Source organism: Delphinus delphis, chromosome 15 (genome assembly GCF_949987515.2).
Source record: "Delphinus delphis chromosome 15, mDelDel1.2, whole genome shotgun sequence".
Classification (NCBI taxonomy): Eukaryota; Metazoa; Chordata; class Mammalia; order Artiodactyla; family Delphinidae; genus Delphinus; species Delphinus delphis.
The window spans coordinates 57,739,445-57,765,785 of NC_082697.1; the positions used below are offsets into that span (position 1 = coordinate 57,739,445).

Sequence of the window (26,341 nt, forward strand, 5' to 3'; positions counted from 1 at the left end):
TAAAAAGAGAGATGCAAACTCCAAGAAGATCCTCATTGCCATGAGACGCTCACTCTGGAAGACACACAGGAACTGAGAGCAGCTGAGGGAAGAGTAAATTCCCAGTTCCCATCTTATTCCAGGCATGGAAGTGGAAGGTGGGCAAATGCCTTGCCCTCCCCTTCTCTCGTCGCCCACCCCGCTTGCCTACATAGAGTCAAATCCACCTGTTCAAGGTGAGGAAGGTGGGACCCCTCTAAAGGGCCCACCCAGACCACAGGCCCAGCTGAACCCAGGGGAGCTGCGCTTCCACGGGAGCCCCCGGCCCTGCACCGTCCAGGCCGCCGCCTCGATCCCACCTCTTACCTAATACTTGTGAATCTCCAGCCCCTCAAGGCCAGGCTTCTGGAAGTCTCTTGGACAGGCCTGCAAGGGGAAGAGGCTGCCCTGGCTTTCTGTCTCACATGTGTGTGGCCTGATCCCGCTGATTCAAGGCCAGAGCAAACCCACAGTGAACTGAAAGCCTGTAGGGCTGGTTGCTCAAGGTCTTGGTGTGAAGCTGCACTGTTCACATTTAAGATGGTTCAGACCATTTCAGGAAGAGCCTGGTCAAATTTAGAAGATATATTTCTCTCCTAGAACTAAGGCTAGGTTTTAAAAAAAAATACGTTATGGTTCTTAATTCTGTCGTTTAAAGAAATCACTCAAAACCGACAATGGCAGTCACAAAAAGACAAGCGCTGTATGATTCCACTTAGGTGAGGTCCCTAGAGTCGTCAGATGCATGGGGACAGGAAGTAGGTGGTTACCTGGAGCTTGTTGGTGGGGGGAAGGGTGGGGAATGGGGAGTTAAACATTCAGTGGGTACAGAGTTTTGGTTTGTGAAGATCAGAGTTGTGGTGACATGATGATGTGGATATACTGAACTGTACACTTTTTTTTTTAAAGAACTCTGCCTTTTTTTTTTCTTTTTTTTTGGCTGCGTTGGGTCTTCGTTGCTGCGCACAGGTTTTCTCTAGTTGCGGCGAGTGGGGACTACTCTTCATTGCAGGGCGTAGGCTTCTCATTGCGGTGGCTTCTCATGTTGCAAAACACAAGCTCTAGGCATGCGGGCTTCAGTAGTTGTGGCTCGCGGGCTCAGTAGTTGTGGCTCACGGGCTCTAGAGCGCAGGCTCAGTAGTTGTGGCGCACGGGCTTAGTTGCTCCGTGGCATGTGGGATCTTCCTGGACCAGGGCTCGAACCCGTGTCCCCTGCATTGGCAGGCGGATTCTTAACCACTGCACCACCAGGGAAGCCCTGAACTGTACACTTAAAAATGGTTAAAAGGGTAAATTTTGTTGGGTATATTTTAACCACACACACAAAAATGCAACTAACCATGGAGGCCTGGCTGATATGGAAAACATCAAAACCTGCCATTGCCAACAGGCCTCCTTGACTTTTAAGTGTCTGGAGATCAGGGGTCCAGGAATCAGACTTCAATAACTCACCGTCTGGAGCACCGTCTGGGACAGAAAACTGGCTGTGACTTTGCTGATGTCACTCTCGCCTCCCATCTTACAAAGGACGTAGCCGTACAGGTTAGCGGCTTGGAGAGAAATCCCAGCTATCACAAGGGCCTGCGCTCAGACAAAGCAAATGTAATTCTCCTAAGAGCACGTATTGAAATATTCCTCCCAAAGCAAGCAGGAGTGGCTCCAGCCCACACCTGCTAGTAATAGCCAACCTCTATGGAGTGCTTACAAATACTCATGGACCACTTTTAATCACCAGGAACCCGAGAGGTTGGGGCCGTTATTATCCCATTTTACAGGGAGAACATGGAAGCTCAGGGAAGCTAAAGTTGCCTGAGGTCGCAGAGCTGGAGCGAGGCTGAGCCGTGATCCAGACTCCAGAGCCCACACTTTTTTTTTTGCGGTACGCGGGCCTCTCACTGTTGTGGCCTCTCCCGTTGCGGAGCACAGGTTCCGGACGCGCAGGCTCAGCGGCCATGGCTCACGGGCCCAGCCGCTCCGCGGCATGTGGGATCTTCCCGGACCCGGGCACGAACCCGTGTCCCCTGCATCGGCAGGCGGACTCTCAACCACTGCACCACCAGGGAAGCCCAGCCCACACTTTTTTATGCTGTTGCTCAGACTGTCCATAGATATTTTGTTTCCTCACTGAATGACTCAGATCATGGCAATGCAATATGATAACTCTGAAATAAAACTGCAGAACCCTGAGGCTAGCTTATTCCTACTGAGGAAGGGTTCCCTATCCAAGGTAGGACGTCATGCACTTTTTCTAAAAACTCCTCTCTCAGCAGCATTATTCAGAGCCAAAAGCTGGAAACAAATAACCATTGATTATCTCACTGATGGATAAATGGATAAACAAAATGTGGTCTAATACTGTGGAATAGTATTCATCCATAAAAAAGAAAGCAGCACTGACACCAGCTACAACAGAGATGAACCCTGAAAACAATACGAAGTGAAAGGGCTCAGTCACACAAGACTGCATGTTATATGATTCTTTTACAGAAAATGTCCAGAATAGCCAAATCTATAGAAACAGAGAAATCAGTGGGTGGCAGGGGCGGGGGGGACAGGTGTATGGGGAGGGTGATGGCTGAAGGGCTCAAGGTTTCCTTCCGGGATGATGAAAATACCCTAAAACTGATTGTGGTGATGGTTGCACAACCCTGTGAATAGACTAGAAGCCCCTGAATTGTACACATTAATGGGTGCACGGCCTGGTATGTGAATTCTATCTCAAAGTTGTTTCGATTGATGGGTCGATCAATAGCAAAAACACGCTCCTGCAACCACCGGTTCTATACAGATGTTTCAAGCAAATGTTGCCTTACCAGCCACTTGAGCTTCAAGGAAAATAAGGAGCTAAAAAAGAACACGATCCAAATCATGGGGCAGATGATGAGGCCGAGCCAGAAGACCCGAGCTTCCGCCTCTGTGGCAGCCACGGTATTTGGAGAGACCTGTGGCGGGAAAGTGATTCGGTTTCAATACTAGCGAAAATGGTTGCAAAGGAGTGTGCTAGGATTTTTGTTCACGTCACACGTGCTTCTGCCACATGTGACTTTGAACGGAGCGCCAGCATCAGTGGGCTTTGTGTATGGCGGGGATCAGATCCCACAAAGCTCAAAAGGAACCCATGGGAACTTTCCACGGCCATTTTCCCGTTCTAGCTTGACACGTATTGGAGAATACCTTTCTGGCTTCAAAAATCCAGTGGCTTTTCCCATCTTCGTCGATCTGGTTCCACCAGCGAAGGCCCACCAGGAGTCGTCCGGTTACATTCTGAGGAAAATGGACAGAATGTCTCCAAGCAGGCCACGGGTCATTCATTGATGAATAAAAGTCACCATTTCATGCCAAACTTGCACGGTGAGAAGGAGGAGAGGGGAACTGAACTGTGGGGCTTTCTCAAAATCAGTTTTGAGGCCTCTAATTCTTAACTAAGCTTACCTTAAAAAGCAACCTAAATGTCCATCGACAGAAGAATGGACAAAGAAGATGTGGTACATATATAAAATGGAATATTACCCAGCCATAAAAAAGAATGAAATAACGCCATTTGCAGCAACATGGATGGACCTAGAGATTGTCACACTGAGTGAAGTAAGTCAGAAAGAGAAGGACAAATATCATATGATATTGCTTATATGTGGAATCTAAGAATGTGGTACAAATGAACTTATTAATGAAACAGAAATAGTCACAGATGTAGAAAAGAATCTTATGGTTACCAGTGGGGAAGGGGAGGGAGGGATAAATTGGGAGATTGGGATTGACATATACACACTACTATATCTAAAATAGATAATTAATAAGGACCTACTGTATAGCACATGAACTCTACTCAATATTCTGTAATGACCTATATGGGAAAAGAATCTAAAAAAGAATGGATATATGTATATGTATAACTGTATAACTGACTCACTTTGCTGTACGGCAGAAAAGTAACACAACATTGTAAATCAACTATACTCCAATAAAAATGTTAAAAACAAAGTTTCACTCATGAAAAAAAGGACTCCCCAGACACACACACACACACACATATATTCATATTATATGGAATTTTAAAATATATTATTTATAATATTATGTCATATGTAAAATTTACAAAAAATCCAAAGCCCTATGGAGTTGTCACCCTCATATACTACATGTTTGCAAGCATGACAGAAGCCATTTATTCGACTAAGCAATGTATTTTTTTCTCTAACTTTAAGTGACAGTATTCAGCTTAGTATTCTTAAGTACACATCAGCAGTTTAAACCAAAGTGCCTCTGAGCCCAAATCAGCCACATGCATCAGAACTGTGAGCATCTGGAAACGCAGCCACGTGTTTCAGGAGCGAGGCTGTCACAGGTGAGGGGGCCTTACCTTCACAGACCAGAAGTCGAAGGACAGGAGGAGAAGCACGGTGACAAAACAGCCCACAAAGCTTCTGCTGAACCAGTCACAGCCCACATAGGTGATGGTGGCACTCACTCGGAAAAACAGGTGGAAAAACGTGGCCACCGGGTGCCTAGGGAAGAACCCAGAGCCCCCTCACTCCAGGGCCCAAAGGGCAGTGGCTGAACTCACTCTGTGGTTTCCGTGTCCCACGTGTTCCGCATACATTTAAACCCAAACTCTTTCAGGCTGCAGCGCTAACCTAGAAGGCTCGAAACAATCCTCATCACACCAGCATTTTTTCCCCACCCTCTTAAAGAATCCAGTACTTTCCCCTAATTTGACTCCAAATATCACCTGCCCTGTTTGCAAACGGGTCACCTTTGAAGTAAGCTGTGTCGGTGACAGTGATCACCACCTTCCTGCCTAGCAGCGACAGTGACCAATTCCCCAAAGGGAAATGCTGGGTTATTCCGCCAGTGACTGAACAGCGCGGCCATGTGCAGCCCACGGGTGCAGAAGCCTCACATCAGTGGGGGCCTCGTGTTCCTGATGGAGGGAAGCGAGCACGACATGCACAAGTCGGCGCCAACCCCCGGCCACTTGTGATGAGCTGCATTTCAACGCTGGAGCCAGAAAGCAGCTGTGCGCAAGGAGGAGGGGGTGGGGGAGGGATGGGCTGGGAGTTGGGGATTAGCAGATGCAAACTATTATATATAGGATGGATCAACAAGTCCTACTGTATAGCACAGGGAACAATATTCAATACCCTGTGATAAACAATAATGGAAAACAATATGAAAAAGAATGTATATAGGGACTTCCCTGGTGGTCCAGTGGTTAAGAATCTGCCTTCCAACGCAGAGGACACTGGTTCCATCCCTGGTTGGGGAACTAAGATCCCACATGCCACGAGGCAACTAAGCCCGTGTGCCTAACTACTGAGCCCTTGCGCCTCAACTAGAGAGAAGCCTGCGCACCACAACGAAGAGCCCGAGCACCGCAACTAAGACCCGATGCAGCCAAAAAATAAAAATAAAATAATACGAATTTTTAAAAATAATGTTTATATATGTATAACTGAGTCACTCTGCTGTACAGCAGTAATTAACAACATTGTAAATCAACTATAATAAAATTTTTTTTAAAAAACTTCTATACAATTAAAAAGAAACTATCTTTAAAAAAATAAAAAGCAACCCTGCGAGCCCCATGACGGGTGGCAATACATTGCTGGGCGGGGAGGGCAGGCGACTCTACTCAGCAAACCTCACCTAGTAGTGCCAGATCCGATATCTTGACGGGAAGCCAGAAACACAGACTTTTCATGGGAAATCGGATTTTTACACAAAGGTCACTAATTATGTTAACAAAAATGCCACAGGCTGTGCTGCACACTGGCCTGTGAGCCTCCGGCTTGCCACATCAGGGGGAGCAAAGGTAGCCAGCAGGCCTGTGGGGGACAAGCCTGCTTGACCTTCCGAGAAGGAAGGTGGTCAGGGTAAGCACCCAGGAGGCTCCTATAGAACCGTGGGTTTCTGACGCCCAAGGGAGCGTCAGCTAAGATTCAGAGGCAGGATGTGTAATGACATCTGCATTTACTCCTCATGTTCTAAAGGAAGAAGGGGCTGTGCGGAACCCCAGCTGTCCTCCAGAACGTTTTCACCTGTGCCTTTCAGATGCTGAGCTCTCCTGGCGACCGTACCTGGCATTTAAGAATTAGACATGATCACGTAGCACTTCCAAACCTGGAATGTTCCAGAAGTTAAGACTCTTGGGAGTCTCTTATACCCTTTTCACCTTAAACCTTATTGAGGATCTTTCAACTAATTGTCTAAGTACAATTTTGCCCCCTTCACTCCAAGATAAATGAGTCCTTTTCCAATAACTGAACATCCTTCGAGGGCAGAGACCATGTTTTCAATAATTTTATATCCCCCAGAGCACCTGGCATTAAGATTCTCGGCAAATATTTGTTGTGTTGAACCTTATAATCCAGTCCCTTCAGGCTCACTGGGGACATCTGTCCTTTTTGGCACCAGAGACAGATTTCATGGAAGACAATGTTTCCGTGGACGAGGCGGGGGTGGGGTGTGCTGGGTGGGAGAATGGTTTGGGCGGTAATGTGAGCGATGGGGCGCGAGCGGCAGATGAAGCTTCGCTCGCTCACCTGTGGCTGTGCGGCCTGGTTCCTAACAGGCCACGGACTGGTACCGGTCTGTGGCCTGGGGGTTGGGGATCTCTGTTGTAGAACAATACAGACTTAAAAGGTTTACAAGAGACCCAAGTGTGCACTGATCCAGGGTGAAACCTGGAAGTTATGCATTCAAATAAATCCCCTGCCCACCCACTGGTTTTCTATTTTTGACTGTGGTTTCCTGAAATAAAATGCAGGAAAAATTCCACCTGTTGGAAGGTTCTGTTTATTTAGTTGGGTCCTGGTTGACTGTTTCCGTAACTTGAATGGAAGGTCTTATTATTGTTGTTCTTGCTGTTGTTATAATTATCCAAAGCAAGTAGAAAAGGATGCCCGTTGTACTTCCATTGTTTTGATCCAGTTTTACGCGGGTTGTTCTCTGGGCAACCCTCCAAACCCTCACTCTGTCCACCTCTGCAGTTTGCCCAGCCTGTGCCCCACCGCTAACATGGATGTGGTCTCAGATCAGCTTTCTAGTTTGGAGAGTTTTGAAGGCCATGGCTTGAGCCTGCCCACCCTTCCCTGACATGGGGTCCTCCGTCCCCCCCAGCCTTTTCTCCTGCCACCTCCGCAGCCACGGAGCACACACGCGCCGACAGTCACCTCCACCTCTCAATGCCACCAGCTTCCAACTCCCCCCTCCCAGGCATCCACCTGGTCACCCCCTTGAGAGGCAAACAGTACAGAGGTGCCTGACTGCCAGGGTCCAAATCCCGGCTCCAACCTCTGAGTAGCTCCTCAGCTGTCCCTAAGCTACGGAACCTCTCACCGCCTCAGTCTCCACTTCTGTAAAATGGGAATGCCCACAGGAGCCACTGCCGAGGGTATTCGATTAAAAAGATCAAGTGAAGGTAGCAGGTATGTAATGCCTGAAACACACACCATGCTCAGTCATTGTGAACAGCTGACAGTCTCACTGTCACTCAAAACCGTTCCAAGGAGCCAAACTGTAAAATTCCCCCTCTGACCACAACCTTCTCTCTCTCACTCCCCAGGGGCTGACTTTTCAACTGTGCAGGGATCCCCCAAGACTCCTGATCTCCCCATATTCCCCCAGCCCCTCCACTTTCACCAACGAAACTTCCTTATCCTCAACGTGAGTATTTTCTGGTCAGTATCCATCTCGCTCCCTCCACCCGCCAGGCAGAAGCCTGTTATCTCAAGAGGAGGAGGAGAGAATGACTGATGGAGAAAGGAGAAATGAGATCACCTAAGTCAAGGTGGGGAGGGTCTAGCTGGGCTTCTGTTTAAATTTAAATCCACTTTCACAGTTCTGGGCCCAGGACATGCCTTGTCCCCCACCTTGGAGGGAAACCCGGTAGGTTCTCATGGAATGTGCTTGAAAGTTACCCGAGAAGGCCTTAAAATGCACGCAACACTGCCCTGGACCCGGGACATGCAGATTCAGATCTGGAGTGGGGCCTGGACATGAACTTTGCGAAGGAAAAGCACTGTTCTACCCTGGATTCACAAACTCCAGCCCAAGGGCCAAATCTGGCCCACTTCCTATTTCTGTAAATAAAGTTTTATTAGAACGCAGCCACGCTCACTCAATCGCTGGCAAAGCCGAAAATATTTACCCAGAACTTGTGCCAATCCCTGCTCTGGATGGGCAAGAAGAACTTGGTGATAAAATTAGGCTCCATTCAAAACAAACCAAAATGAAGCAAACTGTCACTCACGGCCTCTTCTCTCCACCCGCACCCCCAAAAAATCCCCTTTCCAAAGCTGCAGGGTGGGAGCTGCCCGACTGGCAGAAACAATGGATTGTGCTAGAGGTCAGAGCAGTGTTATCTCTGGGGATGGTAGAGGGCCAGCAACTGGGAGGGCGCACAAGGGGGCCGCCAATGCTGGAGGTGCTCCGCATCTTGACCTGTGTGGGCATGTGTATAAAAATTCATCCAGGGCTTCCCTGGTGGCGCAGTGGTTGAGAGTCCGCCTGCCGATGCAGGGGACACGGGTTCGTGCCCCGGTCCGGGAAGATCCCACATGCCGCGGAGCGGCTGGGCCCGTGAGCCATGGCCGCTGGGCCTGCGCGTCCGGAGCCTGTGCTCCGCAGCGGGAGAGGCCACAGCAGTAAGAGGCCCGCGTACCGCAAAAAAAAAAAAAAAAAAAAAAAAAAAAATTCATCCAACTGTGGATTTAGGATTAGTGCCCTTTCCTGTATGTATGCTACACCTCAATAAAAATTCTGATCGAAGCCATTGACCAAAGAAGAATCTCTGCAAGTCACCCTAAAATTTCTACACGAGCTACAGCCCAGCAACTGCACTCCTATTTACCCAAAGGAGTTGAAAACTTACATCCGCACAAAAACCAGCACACAGATGTTTCTAGCACCTTTAGTCATAGTTGCCCCAGATTGGAACCGACTAAGATGTCCTTCAATAGGTGAATGGATACATCATAGTACATCCACACAATGGACCGTTATTCAGCGCGAAAAAGTAATGAGCTCCCAAGCCATGAAAAGACATGGAGGAACCTTCATGCATATGACACCGTAAAAGAAGCCAGGCTGAAAAGACTACATACTGTATGATTCTAACTCTATGACATTTTGGAAAAGACTTAGCTATAGAGATAGTAAAAAGGTCAGTGGTTGCCAGGGGTTAGGGGAGAGGGAGGATGAATAATTGGAGCCCAGGGGATGTTTAGGGCAGTGAAACTAGTCTGTATGATACTGTATTATACATTTGTCAAAGCCTGTGGAAGGTACAATTCCAAGAGTGAACCCTGATGGAAACTATGGACTTTAGTTAATAATAATGTACTGGCTCATCATAACAAATGGATGACACGAATGCAAGATGTTCATAATAGGGGGAACTTTGTGGTGGGGAGGGGCTTATGGGAATTCTCTGTACTTTTTGCTCCGTTTTTCTGTAAACCTAAAACCGCTCTAAAAAATGGACACAGTTTGGGGGCGGTGCCCTGTCTAGACAGAGTAAAGTCGGTGGTGGGCGTGGGGAGGACTGCATCCCACAGGCACCCTACGCATCCCCCTTCCCACAAACTTCTAAAGCACGTTTGATTTGGGGCCGGGTGGGGGAAGGTTGATTTAATCCTCAATTCAGCAGTGATCTAATAGTCTCTTTGAAAGTTGCCCTTTATTGGTTTCAAATACTTTGAAGACTGACTTCCTCATCAGACGTCCTATTTTAAATTCTCTTTCAGACACTCTGCAAAGTCTTATGCTTTTCACTGTGGCAAAGGTCTGAGGAAAGATGGTATCTTTTCTCCTTGCTTCACTTTGCTACGAAAATAGCATCTGAGATGATGTCTAGAATTTGTTTCAAGATAATCCGGGGGTGGGGAGTGGATGGGGGTGAAGACGAAACAGGCTGGTCACGTGCTGATCATGACTGAGCAGGGCAAAGGGAATACCAGGGTCATTGTTCTCTGTACTTTTATGTAAATTTGAATTAAAAAATAGAACAACAAAGAAATGATCAGAGGCAGCCTCAACTTTGCATTGAGGCAAGACGCGTTTCAGAAAAAAACGAGCCCATTGATATTCTGGGGGCCATCTGTGGTCCAAATAAAAATAAATTCAGACCTAAAAATCCCCAGTTGAGTAATTGGCCATTACAGTTGAATGTGTGAGAAAATTCCAGAAAGCAGGTCCTTTCGTCTGGGCTTACCAGTCCCTATGCAAAAAAAAGGGCCACCACTCTCTGTGGAGTAAAAATGCCCACTCTGGCCCCTACCTGGACAGTGGGTACAGTGGAAGCCAGAGAACCCGGATCCACATTCATGCTCCATCCTTGCTGCACACATGGTCCTGGACAGGGCACTAAACCACTCAGAGCCTCAGTTTACTCATCTATAAAATGGGAGAGTTACATTTAACCTCAGACGTCCAAGGCTTCTGGGATGAAAACTACCTACGATTCCAGATCAGAGGGGGCCTCAGGTCACTGTGGTTAATATCACTCTATTTATTGTTTGATTCATTCACGGTCGAGATCTTTGAGAACAGGAGAAAGTGAGAAAAAGCCTCGGCAGGTGACGATCTTTTTGGATGTCTTCCGTTAGATGTTTTTCCCTGTTGTTGAAAAGAAGTACGATGCTGCTATTTATTTCTTCAGCCCCGACACCCACTTAGAGTCAGGTGGCTCTTCTGCTAACAGCAGCGTAACACCAGGAAGACGTGGGAGGAAGGGGACTCCGAGGTGTGACGGAGAGACGGCTAAGACCACATCTGCCCAGCCCTCGGCCCATCCACCTGCTCCCCACGTGCCCTGGAGCCTGTTAGAAATGCAGGATCAGCAGCCCCACCCCAGGCCCCCTGAGCCCGAATCTTCATGTTAACAAGACCCCAGGTGATCTGTATGCTCACTGCCATCCAGGAGCCCTCCTTTGTTCCATTTTCAAGATAAACTCAGTTCGGGGAACAAAGCAGGAAGGAAGGAAACCACACCCAAAAAAGCAGAGGACCCTATGAGCCCTTCAGAAACCGTGTGGGCCTGGCTAACCCAGGGCGTGCGCCATGGGGGCGGGACTGTTCTTCTCTAGAATGCTCCAGATGCAACAACAGCTCCGTCATCCTTCAGACTCCAACTTCTTGCTTCAAATGACAGCACATCCTCCTCCTCCCCCGACATCTGGGCCCGGGACGGGCAGGTTTAAGGCTGTTGGGATGTCTGAGCAGATGCTGATTGCTAAGTCCTCATAGCTTTGATTCAAAGGTCAGCACAATAGAGGTTTGAGTGTGGAAGCGAATAAAAGAACAGACGTCCCTCTGGGCACTAAGTCTTCCCTCTAGTTTCTGTTCTTTCTTTCTTTTTAGAGAGACACTCCAACTTTATTGGCTGGGTATGCGTGGCAGCAAAACGCCGGCAAAATGTCAGCGGGCCCCTGGCCGCTCGGCCCTGGATGGGCCCTGTGCAAGGACCCTCACCTCTCCCCTGGGGGCACCCAGGCCAATTCCCCTACCTCCACCCCAGCTACTGCTCACTGCCCCCTGCTGCTGCTGCTGGAACCACGGGCCAAATTCCTTAAAGACCCAGAGTTTTCAGAAGAAATGGGAAAACAAAAGAGCTGAAAACAAGACTTCAAACAAAAACGTGTACACGCATGTCCACGGCAGCAACATTCACCATCACCGAAAGGTGGAAGCCACCCAAATGTCCATCAGCGGACAAGCAGATGAGCAAAACGTGGCCTGTCCACGCAATGGGACGTCACTCAGCCATAAAAAGGAATGAAGCACAGATACCTGCTACAATGTGGGCGAACCTTGAAAACCTTAGGCTCAGGGAAAGAAGCCAGACACGAAAGCACAGATACTGTATGATTCCACTTAACCTAAGCTACCCAGAAAAGGCAAATTCATAGAGACAGAAAGTAGAACAGAGGCTCCTGGGGGCTGGCGGGAGGAGGAAATGGGGAGTGATTGCTCCATGGACACAAGCTCTCAGTTTAGGGTGACGAAGCGGTTCTAGAGATGGATGGTGGTGACGGTGACACAACAGCGTGAATGGACTTATTGCCACTGAGTTGAAAATGGTTAAAATGGTAGATTTTTTTGCTATGTACATTTGACCACAACTTAAAAAAAAAAAAACATGAAAACAATTATTGGAGTACTGATGCATGCGACAACATGGAGGGACCTTGAAAACATACTAAGTCAAAGAAGCCAGACAGAAAAGGCCCCATATTGTAGGATTCCATTCTTGAAATGTCCAGAATAGGCCAGTTCATAGAGACAGAAAGCAGAACACTGGTTGCGGGGGCTTGGGGGAACGGGGAGTGTCTGCTTAACAGCTATGGGGTTTCCTTTTGGGGTGATAAAAATACTCTGGAATGGAATAGTGATGATGGTTGCTTAACATTGTGAATGTCCTAAATGCCATTGAATCGTTCACTTTAAAATGGTTAAGGGACTTCCCAGCGGTCTGGCATTTAGGATTCAGCACTTTCACTGCCAAGGGCCCAGGTTTGATCCCTGGTTAGGGAACTAGGATCTCACGAGCCACGTGATGCAGCCAAAAAAATGAATACATAAAATAAAATGGTTAAAAACATCACTTTGACGCTATGTGCATTTTACAATTTAAAAGAGAAAAGAAATGGCAGGAGAAAAGACGCGGCCTTCACTGGCTCTCCTTTAGAGAGAGGGGTTGGGCGGTGAGTAAAAGGTCCTGGGTACAAGTTCAGAGACAAATTAACAGATTCAAATCCCAGCTCCACCACTGAGGACCTGTGTGACCTTGAGCAACTGACTTAACCTCGCTGTGCGTCACAGTTTCCTCATCTATAAAATGGGATAATAAGAGTCAGGGATGCTGAGTTGCACAACACCAGGGGGCATCATTCCATCATAGTCAGTGTGAATCATGTTCCCTGGAGTAGTGCAGTGCACACACTGGGAAGTACCGAGTGCACGGAGCTGCCGGGAAGATTACATGAGAATCATGATGTACATAAAGGGCTGGGGATACTGCCTGGTGGGCAGTGAGAGTTCAGTACCAACTATGAACAGAAATAACTGTGCATTCGCCCTGGGGGCTAATCATTCCGCCACCTTCCTGTTATATAATGCAGTGCTTCTCCACATACAAACCACCCGGCTTTCTTTTTAAATGCAGACGCTGATTCAGGAGGTCTGGGATGGGGCCTGAGATGCATTTTAATGAGCACCCAGGTGATGCTGATGTTGCAGGTCCATGGACCACCCTCGGAGTAGCAGGGAACAGGGGAAAGCAGTCACTGCTGTACCCATTTCCCAGGGCTGTTGTAACAATGCACAGCAAACTGGGCAACTTCAAACACCAAAATCACGTTGTCTTAGAACCTGCCTTTTTCGCTGTGCTCAAAACAACAAAGCAAAACAAAACAAACACCAAAATCTCTGTCTGCAGGATTGGTTCCTTCTGGGGGATAATCTATCCCAGGACTCTCTCCTACCTTCTGATGACAACTGGCACCCTTGGCCTTCCCTGGCTTGTAGCTGCCTCGCTCCAACCTCTGCCTGTGTTGTCTCATGGCCTTCTCCAAGTGTTTGTCTTCACATGGCCATCTTTTTATAATGACACCAGTCATCTAGGACTAGGGGCCCACCCTACTCCAGGATGACCTCATCTTAACTAATTACATCTGCAAAACCCCTATTTCCAAATGAAGTCACGTTTTGAGGTACTGCAGGTTAGGACGTCCATATATCTCTTTCGGGGAGGATACAAGTCAACCCATAACACCCGCCTGGGGACAAATGAGCCCAAAGAAAATAAGCAGCGAGGTTGGAAAGGGACAGAGAGCCATTTTGCAGATGAGTCGGGAGCTCAGGGAGGTGAAGTGAACTGCCCCAGGGTCAGAGCAAAGAAGCAATTGCCCAGGTGATGCGCTGCTGGAATCAGGTGCGTGCTCTGCTCTCCAGCTGCAGGCCCTGGAGAGAACTGCTGCCCATGGAAGGACCATCTTTTCTGATTTGCACGGAGGAGGCGCATCATGGGCTGGCAGCTGCTCTGAGTGGCAGAATCAGCCACACAATCTCAGCCCAGAGTTTCATAGCTGCCCCTCCTGTTGGCTGCCCCGATGAACTGCAGGTCAACTGAAAGGGACCCGTGCTTGGTGACAACAGTGAATCCCCAAAATACGTCCACTAAGAGATGCTATCAGCCCTGCTTGATGCACTTCCTAGCCACAGAGCCAGAGAGCTGGCACAGGAGAGGAAACCAGACTGTGGCTTCTAAACTCCATTCTCCAAAGGAGCCAGGGCTGCTTGGAGAAGTGGCGATTCCAGGCCATCCCAGCTTGATGAGGCTGGGACATCGGAACATCCCAGGTTGCAAGGAAGCTGTCAAAGACCATGAGCGCCAGGTCAAGAGACTCAGCGGCCAATGGGTAGAGCCTCCCACTGGCCAAAGATGGGACAACTTGAGCAGCAATAAGAATGTTGTAGCCCGTGAGTCATGTGATGCTTAATCAGAACCCTCAGTGGTCCCTTATGGGGGATGCTGGCGAACAAACTCATCCCTTGAAAGCGGAAAAATGAAGAGCAAGCATCAAACGTTTACTATGTCTTTTCTCTGTAAAGTGTATCTTGCAATGACTAAATATTTGAAGAGGGGGAGTTTCTCGTTCTGGATTCCTTCAGCTTACGAATGGAGACAGAATGATAGCGTTAGAATGCCACCATGCTGAAGCCCCTAGTGCATTCAAGAGAAGCAGCTGAGGGCTTCCCTGGTGGCGCAGTGGTTGAGAGTCCGCCTGCCAATGCAGGGGACACGGGTTCGTGCCCCGGTCCGGGAAGATCCCACATGCAGCGGAGCGGCTGGGACCGTGAGCCATGGCCGCTGAGCCTGCACGTCCGGAGCCTGTGCCCCGCAACGGGAGAGGCCACAACAGTGAGAGGCCCGCGTACCACAAAAAAAAAAAAAAAAAAAAAAGAGAAGCAGCTGAGGACAACCAGGCATTGGGAGCCCCTGATGGAAGAACTCACCCCCTCCCTTGAAGTCAGCTGTGCCCCCAAAATATCACACCTGAATCTCACCAAGCTCAAGAAACATAGGGACCAAAGGCAAAGATTGAAGGACACATCAGGGTTGCGATCAGCAATTTTCCAGACTGTGAGAAGCTCTACAGAACAACAAATCAATTGCAAAGGGGGAAAAAAATGAGAGAGAGCAAGGAGAGGACTGGGAAATCTACAGATGAAAAGGGACCTAAGAAATCCAGCCACCAATTGCAAAATGTGGAAGCTATTCAATTGTGGTTCCAACAAATAATAAAGTTATGAGACAATCAAGGGAATTTGGACCCCGGGTATTTCTTGATTGAAATATCATGGGAATTGTTAACCATTTTTAAAGTGAGAAAATGCTATTGTGGTTTTGCTTTTAAAAACCAATTCTTGTCTTTTAGAGATAACATCACAATATTTATGTTTGAAGTGATGTAATGTCTGGGGTTTGTTTCAAAATAATCAGGGGGAGGGGGAGAGGCAGGGTATAAATGAAAGAAGATCGTTCAGGAGTTGATCATTTCTGAAGCTGTGTGATGGCCACATGGGGCTCATTTATATTATTCTATTTGGTATACGTTTGGAACTCTTTAATAATTTTTTTTTAAGGAAGCAGACTACTGCCTTTCGAATTCCAGTTCTGTCATTTACTGTGTGACCTTAGACCAGTGACTCAACCTTTCTTGTTCAGTTTCCTCACCTGTAAAATGGGGATAATCACACCTACTTAACATCAGGGCCTGGAGTACAGTGTCTACATCTGTAGACACACATGCATTTGTTCCTTTTTTGGGCTGGGATCTGTAAGTAGCCAGCCTCTGAATTGGCCCCCATGATCCCGACCCCCTGGCATTTATACCCTTGTACAGTCCCCTCCAACAATGCATCACTGGGGCTGGTCTGCATGACTGATAGTACACATTAGAAGTAATTGTTTATCATACCTGATATTAGGTCATAAAAGACACTGTGGCTTCTGTCTTGGTCACTCTCTTTTGCTCTCTCCCTTGCTTTCCCTGGGGGAAACCAGCTGCCACGTTGGGAGCAGCCCTATGGAGAGGTCCACATGTCTAAGAAACTGAGGCCTCCAGCCAACAGCCACATGAGGGAGCCCTCTTGGAAGCAGCTCCTCCTGCCCCAGTCAAGCCTTAATATGACAGCAGCCTCATGAGACCCTGAGACAGAACTATCCAGCTAAGCTGCCCCAGTTTCCTGAGCTTCAGGCACAGTGTGAGATCATAAATGTTTGTTGTCTGAAGCTGCTAAGTTTGGGGTAACTTGTTATACAGCAGTAGCTAACACATACAGGCTCTAATGTTGAAGAGTTTAAACTCTGTATAATCCACATTATGTTTTGGCCGGTGGTTTCAAAGGGCAGAAAGGGCAACGAGAGTCAGCTTCCTCCAAGAATCCGGGTGATAAAATGAAGAGTTGCAGTCTTACTTGAAGACAGCTGGTGGTGGGGGGAGATCACGAGGGCAGCTGCAGTTACGCTCACCTCTTTTAACCAGGAGACTCAGAGTTATTAACTGAGGGCGAGAAAAAAGCAGAGAGGCCAAGGACTGATTTTTCCAGAAGGTCAGAGCAGAAGTCAGCCAGCAGGAAGGCACTTAGAGCAGGTGGTACCTCAGGGAGGTTGAAGGAGGTAAGAAACCTGTATTCCTGTTTGTCGTCACCCTCACTCTGAGTGAGATGTTTGTTTTTTTTTTTTTTTGCACGGGAAGCAGAGAGTAGAATTCACCTATTTAATGTGCTTTAGCTACTAGATTCTGCTCAACAGTGGGCAGGATCTGAAGTCATCAAATACCCTTAAGTGAGGTTGGGTCTGTAATCTGGCTCTTGGGAGCATCGGTTTCCTCATCTGCAAAATAGAATCCTGTCTTTCCCTGCATTTTTATTTTTGACCATTTTAAATTTAAAAAAAATATTTATTTATTTTCCTTATTTTTTTGGCTGCGTCAGTTCTTAGTTGCAGCACATGAGATCTTCGTTGAGGCGCCGGGCACCAGGGCACATGGGCTCTGCAGTTGTGGCGCGTGGGCTCTGTAGTTTGCAGCACACAGGCTCTCTTGTTGAGGTGTGTGAGCTCAACAGTTGCGGCATACGGGCTTAGTTGCCCAGTGGCACGTAGGATCTTGGTTCCCTGACCAGGGATCAAACCCACATCCCCTGAATTGGAAGGCGGATTCTTTACCACTGGACCACCAGGGAAGTCCCTTTTTTGACCATTTTAATGTGTCTGGAATCAGGATGCATCCACTAAAGGATGCAAATATTAATATGGTGTTTATTCCCCACCCCCAAGAGCTATAACTGAACCAGTGTACCTTCAAATGATAGCATCTTATGCAAACTATTATACATAGAATAAACAATAAGTTCCTACTGTATAGCACAGGGAACTATATTCAATATTATCCTGTGATAAACTATAATGGAAAAGAGTATGAAAAAGGATGTGTGTGTGTGTGTGTGTGTGTGTGTGTGTGTGTGTGTGTGTATATATATATACACACATATAACTGAATCACTTTGCTATACAGCAGAAATTAACACAACGTTGTAACTCAACTATATGTCAATAAAATAATTTTTAAAATGATAGCATCTTAGAAACAAAGAGCCTTACAGGTTATTTAACAAGAGAATTGAATAAAATCATATTAATTCATTTAGCAAACACTGTGGGAGCCTCATTAAACTAGTTTTTCTTCTTTAGAACAGCCTGTGACACTTTAAAAAATATCTGTGTTTGCTGGCAACAAAAGGATGTTCCAGATGCAGTCTGACCAGTTTCTGCCTCAAGATTTGGAAGTGGCTCCTCTCTAAGGAGCCTGGGTTCCTTGAGCAGCAAAATGCAGGTAAGATGTGGTGGAGGGCAAAAAAAGTGCCAAATCTGGGCCACCTTTAGTAGTGACAGAACTTGAAAAAAAGGCCTTTTAGAACACAACATCATTTCTGCAGCATTTCTGCCAAAAATCATGACCTGGATCTAGTCATGAATAATATAAGACAGACCCAAGTTCAGGTACATTCCTCAAAATAGCAAACCTTTACTCCTCAAAACTGTCCATGTCACGAAAGACAGAAAAAGGCTGAGAAAAGCTCAAGAATAACTAACTGCAGGGACTTCTCTGGCAGTCCAGTGGTTAAGACACCACGCTTCCACTGCAGGGGGCGTGGGTTCAATCCCTGGTCAGGGAACTAAGATACCACATGCCATGCAGTGTGGCCAAAAAAAAAAAAACTAAATGCAATGGGTGATCCTAATTGGACCTTGAACTGGGAAAAAAAAAATTACAATAAAAGACATGGGAATATGGACTGAAGATTAGGTAAGTGTCTCATTTTGAATCACTGTCCTCTGTTTATGTAAGAGAATATCCTGTTCGTAGAATACACATTGAAGGATTCAGGAGGAAGTGAGCATTATATGTTCATTTTACTCTTAAACACTTCATAAAATAAACACACACACAGCAAAGTGTTAACAATAGCTGAATCAAGGTAAAGAACACGTCTCAGTTCTTTGTACTATTCTTGCTACTTTCCTGTAAGTTTGAAATTATTTCAAAGTAAAAAGTTTTTTAAGTCGTTTTAAGGACATTGCTTCCAAACATGATTTTCCAATTTAACATATTTTGTTGCTATATTTTACAATTCTTTAACCTGGGGTCTCATCAACCACTAAAATTCCCCATCACCCTGAAAGCAGTAAGTTTTGTAATTGCCGTGCATGTGTGTTTATCGTTTGCAGGATAATTCGATATTCAAAGTGATGACTAAAATGGAAATTGCAGTTTAAATTGTCCAACAACATAAAATTAAGTTCATAGTCAACTTAATTATAGATGCTTTAAACTGATTTTCAAAATTGCTTAAGAAATAAGGCAGTTTGAGAAATTGGGCCTAGAGCAACGGCACCACGTTTATTGAACACCTATTATTTACCAAGCACCATGCCAGATCCAAGCGAAGTACAGTGAACCAAATGCACCAAGTCCTGCCCTCATGAACATCACTGGGGTGGGGGGCATGTGGGGGAGGGAAGCAAATGGGAAATTTCTTTTTTTTTTTCCCAACATCTTTACTGGAGTATAATTGCTTTACAATGGTGTGTTAGTTTCTGCTGTATCACAAAGTGAGTCAGCTATACATATACATATATCCCCACATCCCCTCCCTCTTGCGTTTCCACCCTCCCTATCCCACCCCTCTAGGTGGACACAAAGCACGGAGCTGATCTCCCTGTGCTATGTGGCTGCTTCCCACTAGCTATCAATTTTACGTTTAGTAGTGTATATATGTCCATGCCACTCTCTCACTTCATCCCAGCTTACCCTTCCCCCTCCCCGTGTCAAGTCCATTCTCTACGTCTGCGTCTTTATTCCTGTCTTGCCCCTAGGTTCATCAGAACCTTTTTCCTTTTTTTTTTTGATTCCATATATGTGTTAGCATATGGTATTTGTTTTTCTCTTTCTGACTTACTTCACTCTGTATGACAGACTCTAGGTCCATCCACCTCACTGCAAATAACTCAATTTCGTTTCTTATTATGGCTGAGTAATATTCCATTGTATATATGTGCAAATGGGCAATTTCAACTCAGTCTGAAAGGTGTCATTAATGGGGTAAGCAGAGTCATGATCAAAATATTCAACATGGCATGGCCACTATCCTGTCAGAATGGACAGTGGTGCAGGGTGCCCCCAGCTGCCCCTGCTATTCCAGGTGCTAATCCTTTAGTTATGAGGGCAGGGTATCCACAAGGCTCTTGGCTATTTCGTGACATTTTAGCAAACCCAAGAGGTGGGCCCAACAGCTGGCCACCAGGCTGGGGTAGACACGGGGGCACTTGGGGCTGACAGGAGGGGCACCTAGCTCAGAGTAGGGGATGGTTCTTAGTGATGAGGATGAAGATCTAAAGGACATGGGGTTTCTTTTGCAGGTGATGAAAACATTCTGGAATTAGACAGTAATGATGGTTGCACAACCTTTGGAATATACCAAAGGCCACTGAATTGTAGCCTTTAAAGTGGTAAATGCTATGGTATATGAATTATATCTCAATTAAAAATAAATGAATTTTTAAAAAATACTTTAAGATCAGGTTAAATTAGGAGTTTGGGATTAACATATACACACTACTATATATAAAATAGATAACTAATAAGGACCTATTGTATAGCACAGGGAACTGTACTCAATATTTTGTAATAACCTATAAGGGAAAAGAATCTGAAAAAGAATATACATATATATATATACACACACACATATACACACACACACATATATAGTATAACTGAATCACTTTGCTTTACACCTGAAACTAACACAACATTGTAAACCAACTATACTTCAATAAAATTTTTTTTTAATTTTGTAAAAAGATAATAGGGATTTGGACACACACAAAAAATATTTTAAGATCTAAAGGACAAATTTAGGCAGCAGAGAGTGAAGCATATAAAAGGCCAGGGGATGAGCAGGAACACGGGGGCTCAGGGTAAGTGGGCTAGGATGGCCATGTACAGCCTGACCCCCAAGGCCGGGCTACCGCAAACAGGCCCCTCAATCAACTTCAAGAGGTTTGCGGAGAAAACTGCAGCATTAGAAATTCCAACTCAAAGCTTCTTGCGCCTCTGGAAAGCCTAGTAGAAATGCTATTGTTGGAGTATTGTTGTTTCTTCCCCATTGTCCTTGAGGGGTGGCGATGGGGGTGCTGCAAACTCAAGGTACTTAGAGGGCTGAGCTGGGGTAGGAAATAAGTCAGCTCGTCGGGTGAGAGCTGGGGCTCACCCTGAAGGGACAGGTCCACCCTTCCAAATCTAACAGCCATTCACAAGAAGTCAGCAATCCAGAGTAAAGTTAAAAAAAAAAAGATTTAATTGCATATTACTAAGTGAAAGAAGCCACTCTGAAAAAGCTGCATACTGTATGATTCCAACTATATGCCATTCTAGAAAAGGCAAAACTATGGTGGCAGTAAAAAGATCAGGGATTAGGGTGGAGGGAGGGAGTGAACAGGTTTTTGGGGGGCAGTGAAACTATTCTGTATGATACTGTGATGGTGGAGACATGTTATTATATTTGTCCAAACCACCAAGGTACACCACCAAGAGTGAACCCTAATGTAAACTATGGACTTTGGGTGATGGTGACGTGTCAATGTAGGTTCATCAATTGTAGCAAATGTTTCCTCTGGCAGGGGATGTTGATAATGAGGGAAGCTATTTGTGGGAGGCGGGGAGGAGGGTATATGAGAAATCTCTGTCCCTTCCCCTTAATTTTGCTGTGAACTTAAAACTGTTCCAAAAATATAAGGTCTAAAGTATTTTTTAATACTTTAAAATATTTAAAGATATTTAAATATTTTAATTTAATATGTTAAATATTTAAATGTAATATTTAAAAATAATACAACAAAAAATGTATCGAGGTGAAATTCACATCACATAAAATTAACCATTTTAAAGTGAAGAATTCAGCGGCATTTAATACTTCACACTGTCGTTCCAAAACATTTCCATCATTCCAAAGTAAAACCCCATACCAATTGGGCAGTTTCTCCCCATGTTTTCCTCTCCACAGCCCCTGGCAACCACCAATCTGCCTTCTGTCCCTGTGGCTCATCTACTCTGAGAAAGTCAGATTGCTAATGTGACCTGTTCCAGTATTTAAATAGAAATTCACATTCAGTTAAAATACCTCCATGGCCCAAGAGAGTACGTCTGAGGCTTGGAGTCAGTCGGCTGACTGTCCCTTTGCACTTCCTATTCTAAAGTACTTTCCGATCTGCGGGGGAGATACATCTGTACTATAATGCCAGAAAAAATAAGGATCCATTAACACGATCTCTGGCTGCTTCTGAGTCATTCTGGAAGCCTCCTTACTCCTGTAATGAGTCAGGAGTGAGTCATTGGCCGTGGAACACCCAAGGCTGAGCCCCTGTGTGAAGAGAATTTCCTTAGGGCTGGAGTAGGGCCAGACCCAGGCCTTTCCCCTTGTATTCCAACCCGAATTTATTGAGCTGGTCTTTACTGAGGAAACGTCATCAGCGTCACTTGCCAGAAGATATAGCTGAGCCTTGTATCAACACCAAACCCCACTCCAATGAAGGTGAACACACACACACACACACACACACACACACACACACACACACACACACACACACACACACACACACACACTCCCTACTTAATCCAGAAATAGACAACCTAGAAAAATTCGCCAAGTCACTTGGAGCAGAGCAGAATCACGTTGCAGGACACTTTCACACCCATCTCAACACCTACTGAGTCAAATCTTCAGGGATACAGACCCTGAAGTTTTGGCCCTTTGTTTGCTGAGTTCCTGAGGGATGCTGATGAAGTTGACATCTCCTGGGAATGCATGTCCCACAACCTGCATCTGGAACCCACCACCTTCAACCATCTCTGTCCAATCTCAGAAGTCCCAGCAGCTGGCAGAATTTGGACAAAGACCAATTTGAGCCAAGATCCCATGTGTGTCCCTGGAGTCCAGCCAGTCCAGGCCACCAGCATCTTTCACCCTGACCCCTCCACCAGCCCGTAACAGATCTCCCTGCTGCTTTTCTTCCCCTACAGGCCACCTGGCAGTCACGGGCAGCTTTCTCAAGTGTCAATCAGATAATACCTCTCCCCTGCTCAAATCTCTCCAAAGATTGCCCATCAAAGCAGACAAAATTCCAAATTCCCATCAGAATTTTCAAAGCCCCCACATCCTTTCCCTAACAAATCTCCAAATGTCTCCTCTCCTATTATCCCACTTTCTACACCCTAGCCTGGTTCCAACAATCCCTAGAATATGCTCCCACCACAGGGCCTTTGCACCTGCTGTTTCCTCTGCCAGAAGTCTCTTCCTGTGCATCTTCCCGTGCCTGGCTCCTCCTCCATATTTGGGTCTCAGACCAAATAATGTACCTCCTCAGGCCTCCTCTGACCCTCCCCTAGAATCTAAAGGGGCCTCATCCCTGGCCCCCTTTTTCATGGCACTTACCACTCTCTGATGTCACTTTGTTTAGATATTTGCTTATGTGTTCACCGTCTCTCCGTGACAGGAGAAAGTCAGCTCCATGAAGGCAAGGACCAGGCCTGTCTGGTTTTCTCTGGGGCCCTTAGAACAGTGTTTGGCACGCAAAGGTCTTTGAAAGGTTTTGTTGACTTAATGAATAAACGAATGAGTGAAAGAATAAATCAGTGCTTCTCAAATGGAAGTGATTCAGGGTTCCCCACCAGCAATGTCTGGAAACATTTTTGGTTTTCACAACTAGGGGGCTGCTACTGGCATCTAGTGGGTAGAGGCCAGGATGCTGCTAAACATCCTATAGTGCCCAGGACAGGCCTCCACAGCAAAGAATGTCCAGCCCCAAATGTCAATAGCATCAACCCTGGAATAAATGATTGAGTGAGTTAAACACTCCAGGTCCACACAGTCCAGCTGTGCTCCAATACTGAACATCAAGGAACCAACTTCTGACCAAAGTCTCCTTCTGGTCCCAAATGCCTTCCCCAATTGTGTGGGTCGTAGTTTAGAAGAAATCTCCCTTTGGTGGCTTTACTGCTGGCGCTGCTTATGCAATCAATTTCATGGCAACAAGAAATATAAATAAGGGGAAGTAAAGCAGCTGGAGATGTAAGGGGTTAATTTCAAAACATGTAATCCCTCACCCTAATCAAAGAGAACTGAAAAGAGGGAAGAGATATGGGAACATATGTATAACTGATTCACTTTGTTATAAAGCAGAAACTAACACACCATTGTAAAGCAATTATACCCCAATAAAGATGTTAAAAAAAAAAAAAAGAGAGAACTGAAATCTGTCTAGTTCCTTGATTCTGTGGATTATTTTCCTTGGTAATCATGAACCTTCCTTAAATTTAAACCATCAGCCATTGGTGAGACCTGCTTATGTGTCATTATTTCTATATTTTAAAAATAGATTTTAGAGTGGGAAGAGGGGCAGCATGACTTGTTGCCCAAAGTCACTGGGGACAGGGGTCTGGGCGACGGATCCAGAGGCAATCAGACTTATCAAGGCAATCAGACTTCCTAACAACAAAGAAAAACCAAAATTATTCTTATCTGTGTGTTGTAGCACTGTGTGTGTGTGTGTGTGTGTGTGTGTGTGTGTGTGTGTGTGTGTGTGTAGCAATTAGAGATGTGCTTGTGTTGATTTCTGGGAATAATGGACAGCCACCAAGGTGCATCTGTACCATCACCTGCCCCCCTCCTTCCTTGGCCCCCGCCCCACCAGCTTCTCTTGGGTCAAACACAGAGGTCTCAGACCTCTGAGTTCCCTCAAATGCAAATTTAATTTCTCCAAATCCAAACCCCAGAGAGAGCAAGAGAATAATCTAAATCAGGGTTCTCAACCGGGGGCAATTTTGCCCCTAGGGGACTTCACTTGGCAATGTCTGGAGTCTTCTTTGGTTGTCACGACTGTAGAAGGCAGTGTCACTGGCTTCTAGTAGGTGAAGTCCAGGGATGCCGCTGAAGTCCTACAATACACAGGACAGCCCCCACAAAGAATCACCCAGCGCCATGTATCACAGTGCCGAGGGTTGAGAAAGCCTGATCTAAAGAGTGGGCAATTCCACATTCTCACGTACACAAGGAAAATATAAAGTACTCCTCAGAGGAAGCACACGACGGAAGGCCTGAGAATGCCGTTCCCAGGGCAGAGCCTGTCCCCCCAAGCATCCCTCCCTGCATGAGCATCTGTGCCCCTAAGCACAGCATAACCTAAGATGCAACTCCAGAGCCGGATCTAAGGGTTCAAATCCCCACCCCACAATTTCACAACTGTGTGACGTCGGGCCAATCCCTCAACTCTTTCCCTCAATTTCTTTCATCTTGAAATTGATAAAAATCATAGTATCGACTTCATAGGTTTGTAATACAGCTTAAATGAATTTTATGAGTAAAACACTGAGAACAGCGCCTGCGCCTAGTAAGTGCTAGGTGAGTAAGTGTTTGCTATTGTTTTTCATTCAATCTAACTTCCCCTAAAAAGCAGCCAACAATTTCATCTGCAGCTCATTTTGAGGAACAGCTCTGGTATCCAACATGGGAAGATGAATGGATGGTGGGTGACTTCCTGAAAGACAAAATGTTATTCTACTTGACAGGCTAGATGGGGATTTGCAGGGGCAGTTTTGATTCTATGTGATTTCTGCCTTGGGTCCTGGTCCCACTAACATGTGACTCCCAGTGGCACCTGACACCAGAGAGTGGCATTCCCCTCAATTTAATGCCCACTGTGCTGAATGAGGACCAACCATGGAACACTGACCAAACCCTGCCAATACACCAGCCCTGACAACTGAGACCAAAATCAGATCCAATAACTCTGCCTGGGGCAAGAGGACATCATCCTGCTTTGGGTGGGAAGCCATTGGAAACCACGACCTTTGGGTCCAAATGAATTTTGTGAAGACAGTGCCTTGAAAGCATAAACCAATCTTTCCATATGAGGGACAGTCTCCAGCTCCAGGGACAACCCCAGTGTGATGTCCTGTTGCAACTGAGGACATGCCTCTGCCCCAGCCCTGCCCGCACAGTCAAGACACTGAAGTACACTTATGATAGCAAGTCCCATTTATGAAGGACATACAAGGTGTCAGGGGTCCCACTGGATTCGTTACATACATTCGTCACCCAATTGAGCCCTCTGACGGAGCTAACATCATTCACATTTTACAGATGAGAAAATGGGGGATCCGGAGGTGCCCTGATTGGTTCAAGGTCACTGTGAGTGAAGGGTTAACATCAGGACTGCCCGCCTGGGAATGATCTGGGTCTCCCATGGCAGTGTCCAATGTGCCTGCTTGTGGCGTGGAACTGCCCCTGGGTTGGAGGATCTGTGAGCTGGCAAGCAGGCCTTGGACCTCGGTGAACAGAATCCTAGAAAAGGTTGGCAGGAAACAGAACTGAAGCTTTTATGCCTCAAGGTGACCCACAGTCTCTGGCTCTTGTCCCTGAGAGCCCAACAGAGCCCCCGTAGTGACAGAGCACAAGCAGCTGTGTGTGTGGGTAGCCGCTGAGTCCCTCGATGAGATGAAGATGCTGTGTCTCTGCCTCGTAACCTTCTAGAGACCCAAGTAAACAGGTGCATATGAAAGCCTGTTTGTGTCTGGTGAGGCTGTCTGCCAATCTAACCCACAACCGCCGTTAGTTGGCTGGGGAATGGCGGAACCAAGATCCAAACCTGGGTCTGTCTGACCTCGAGTCCAGGCTTCTCCTGCTCCTCAAGGCA

General features: G+C 46.4%; 1 protein-coding gene across 3 annotated transcripts in view; it reads right to left on the bottom strand.

The window, feature by feature from the left end:
- Positions 1–26,341, bottom strand: part of TVP23A (trans-golgi network vesicle protein 23 homolog A) — a 32,477-nt gene that overhangs the window by 450 nt on the left and 5,686 nt on the right. Inside the window, exons 3-7 of one of the 3 annotated variants that reach the window (XM_060031739.1) lie at positions 4,379–4,523; positions 3,193–3,282; positions 2,832–2,960; positions 1,471–1,599; positions 346–405 (exon numbers count right to left, since the gene is read on the bottom strand). In XM_060031739.1, the coding sequence (XP_059887722.1) occupies positions 346–405; positions 1,471–1,599; positions 2,832–2,960; positions 3,193–3,282; positions 4,379–4,523 (553 nt within the window). Of the gene's footprint in view, positions 1–345; positions 406–433; positions 627–1,470; positions 1,600–2,831; positions 2,961–3,192; positions 3,283–4,378; positions 4,524–26,341 lie in introns of those variants that run through there. The other 2 variants (XM_060031741.1, XM_060031740.1) reach the window with 2 other exon arrangements.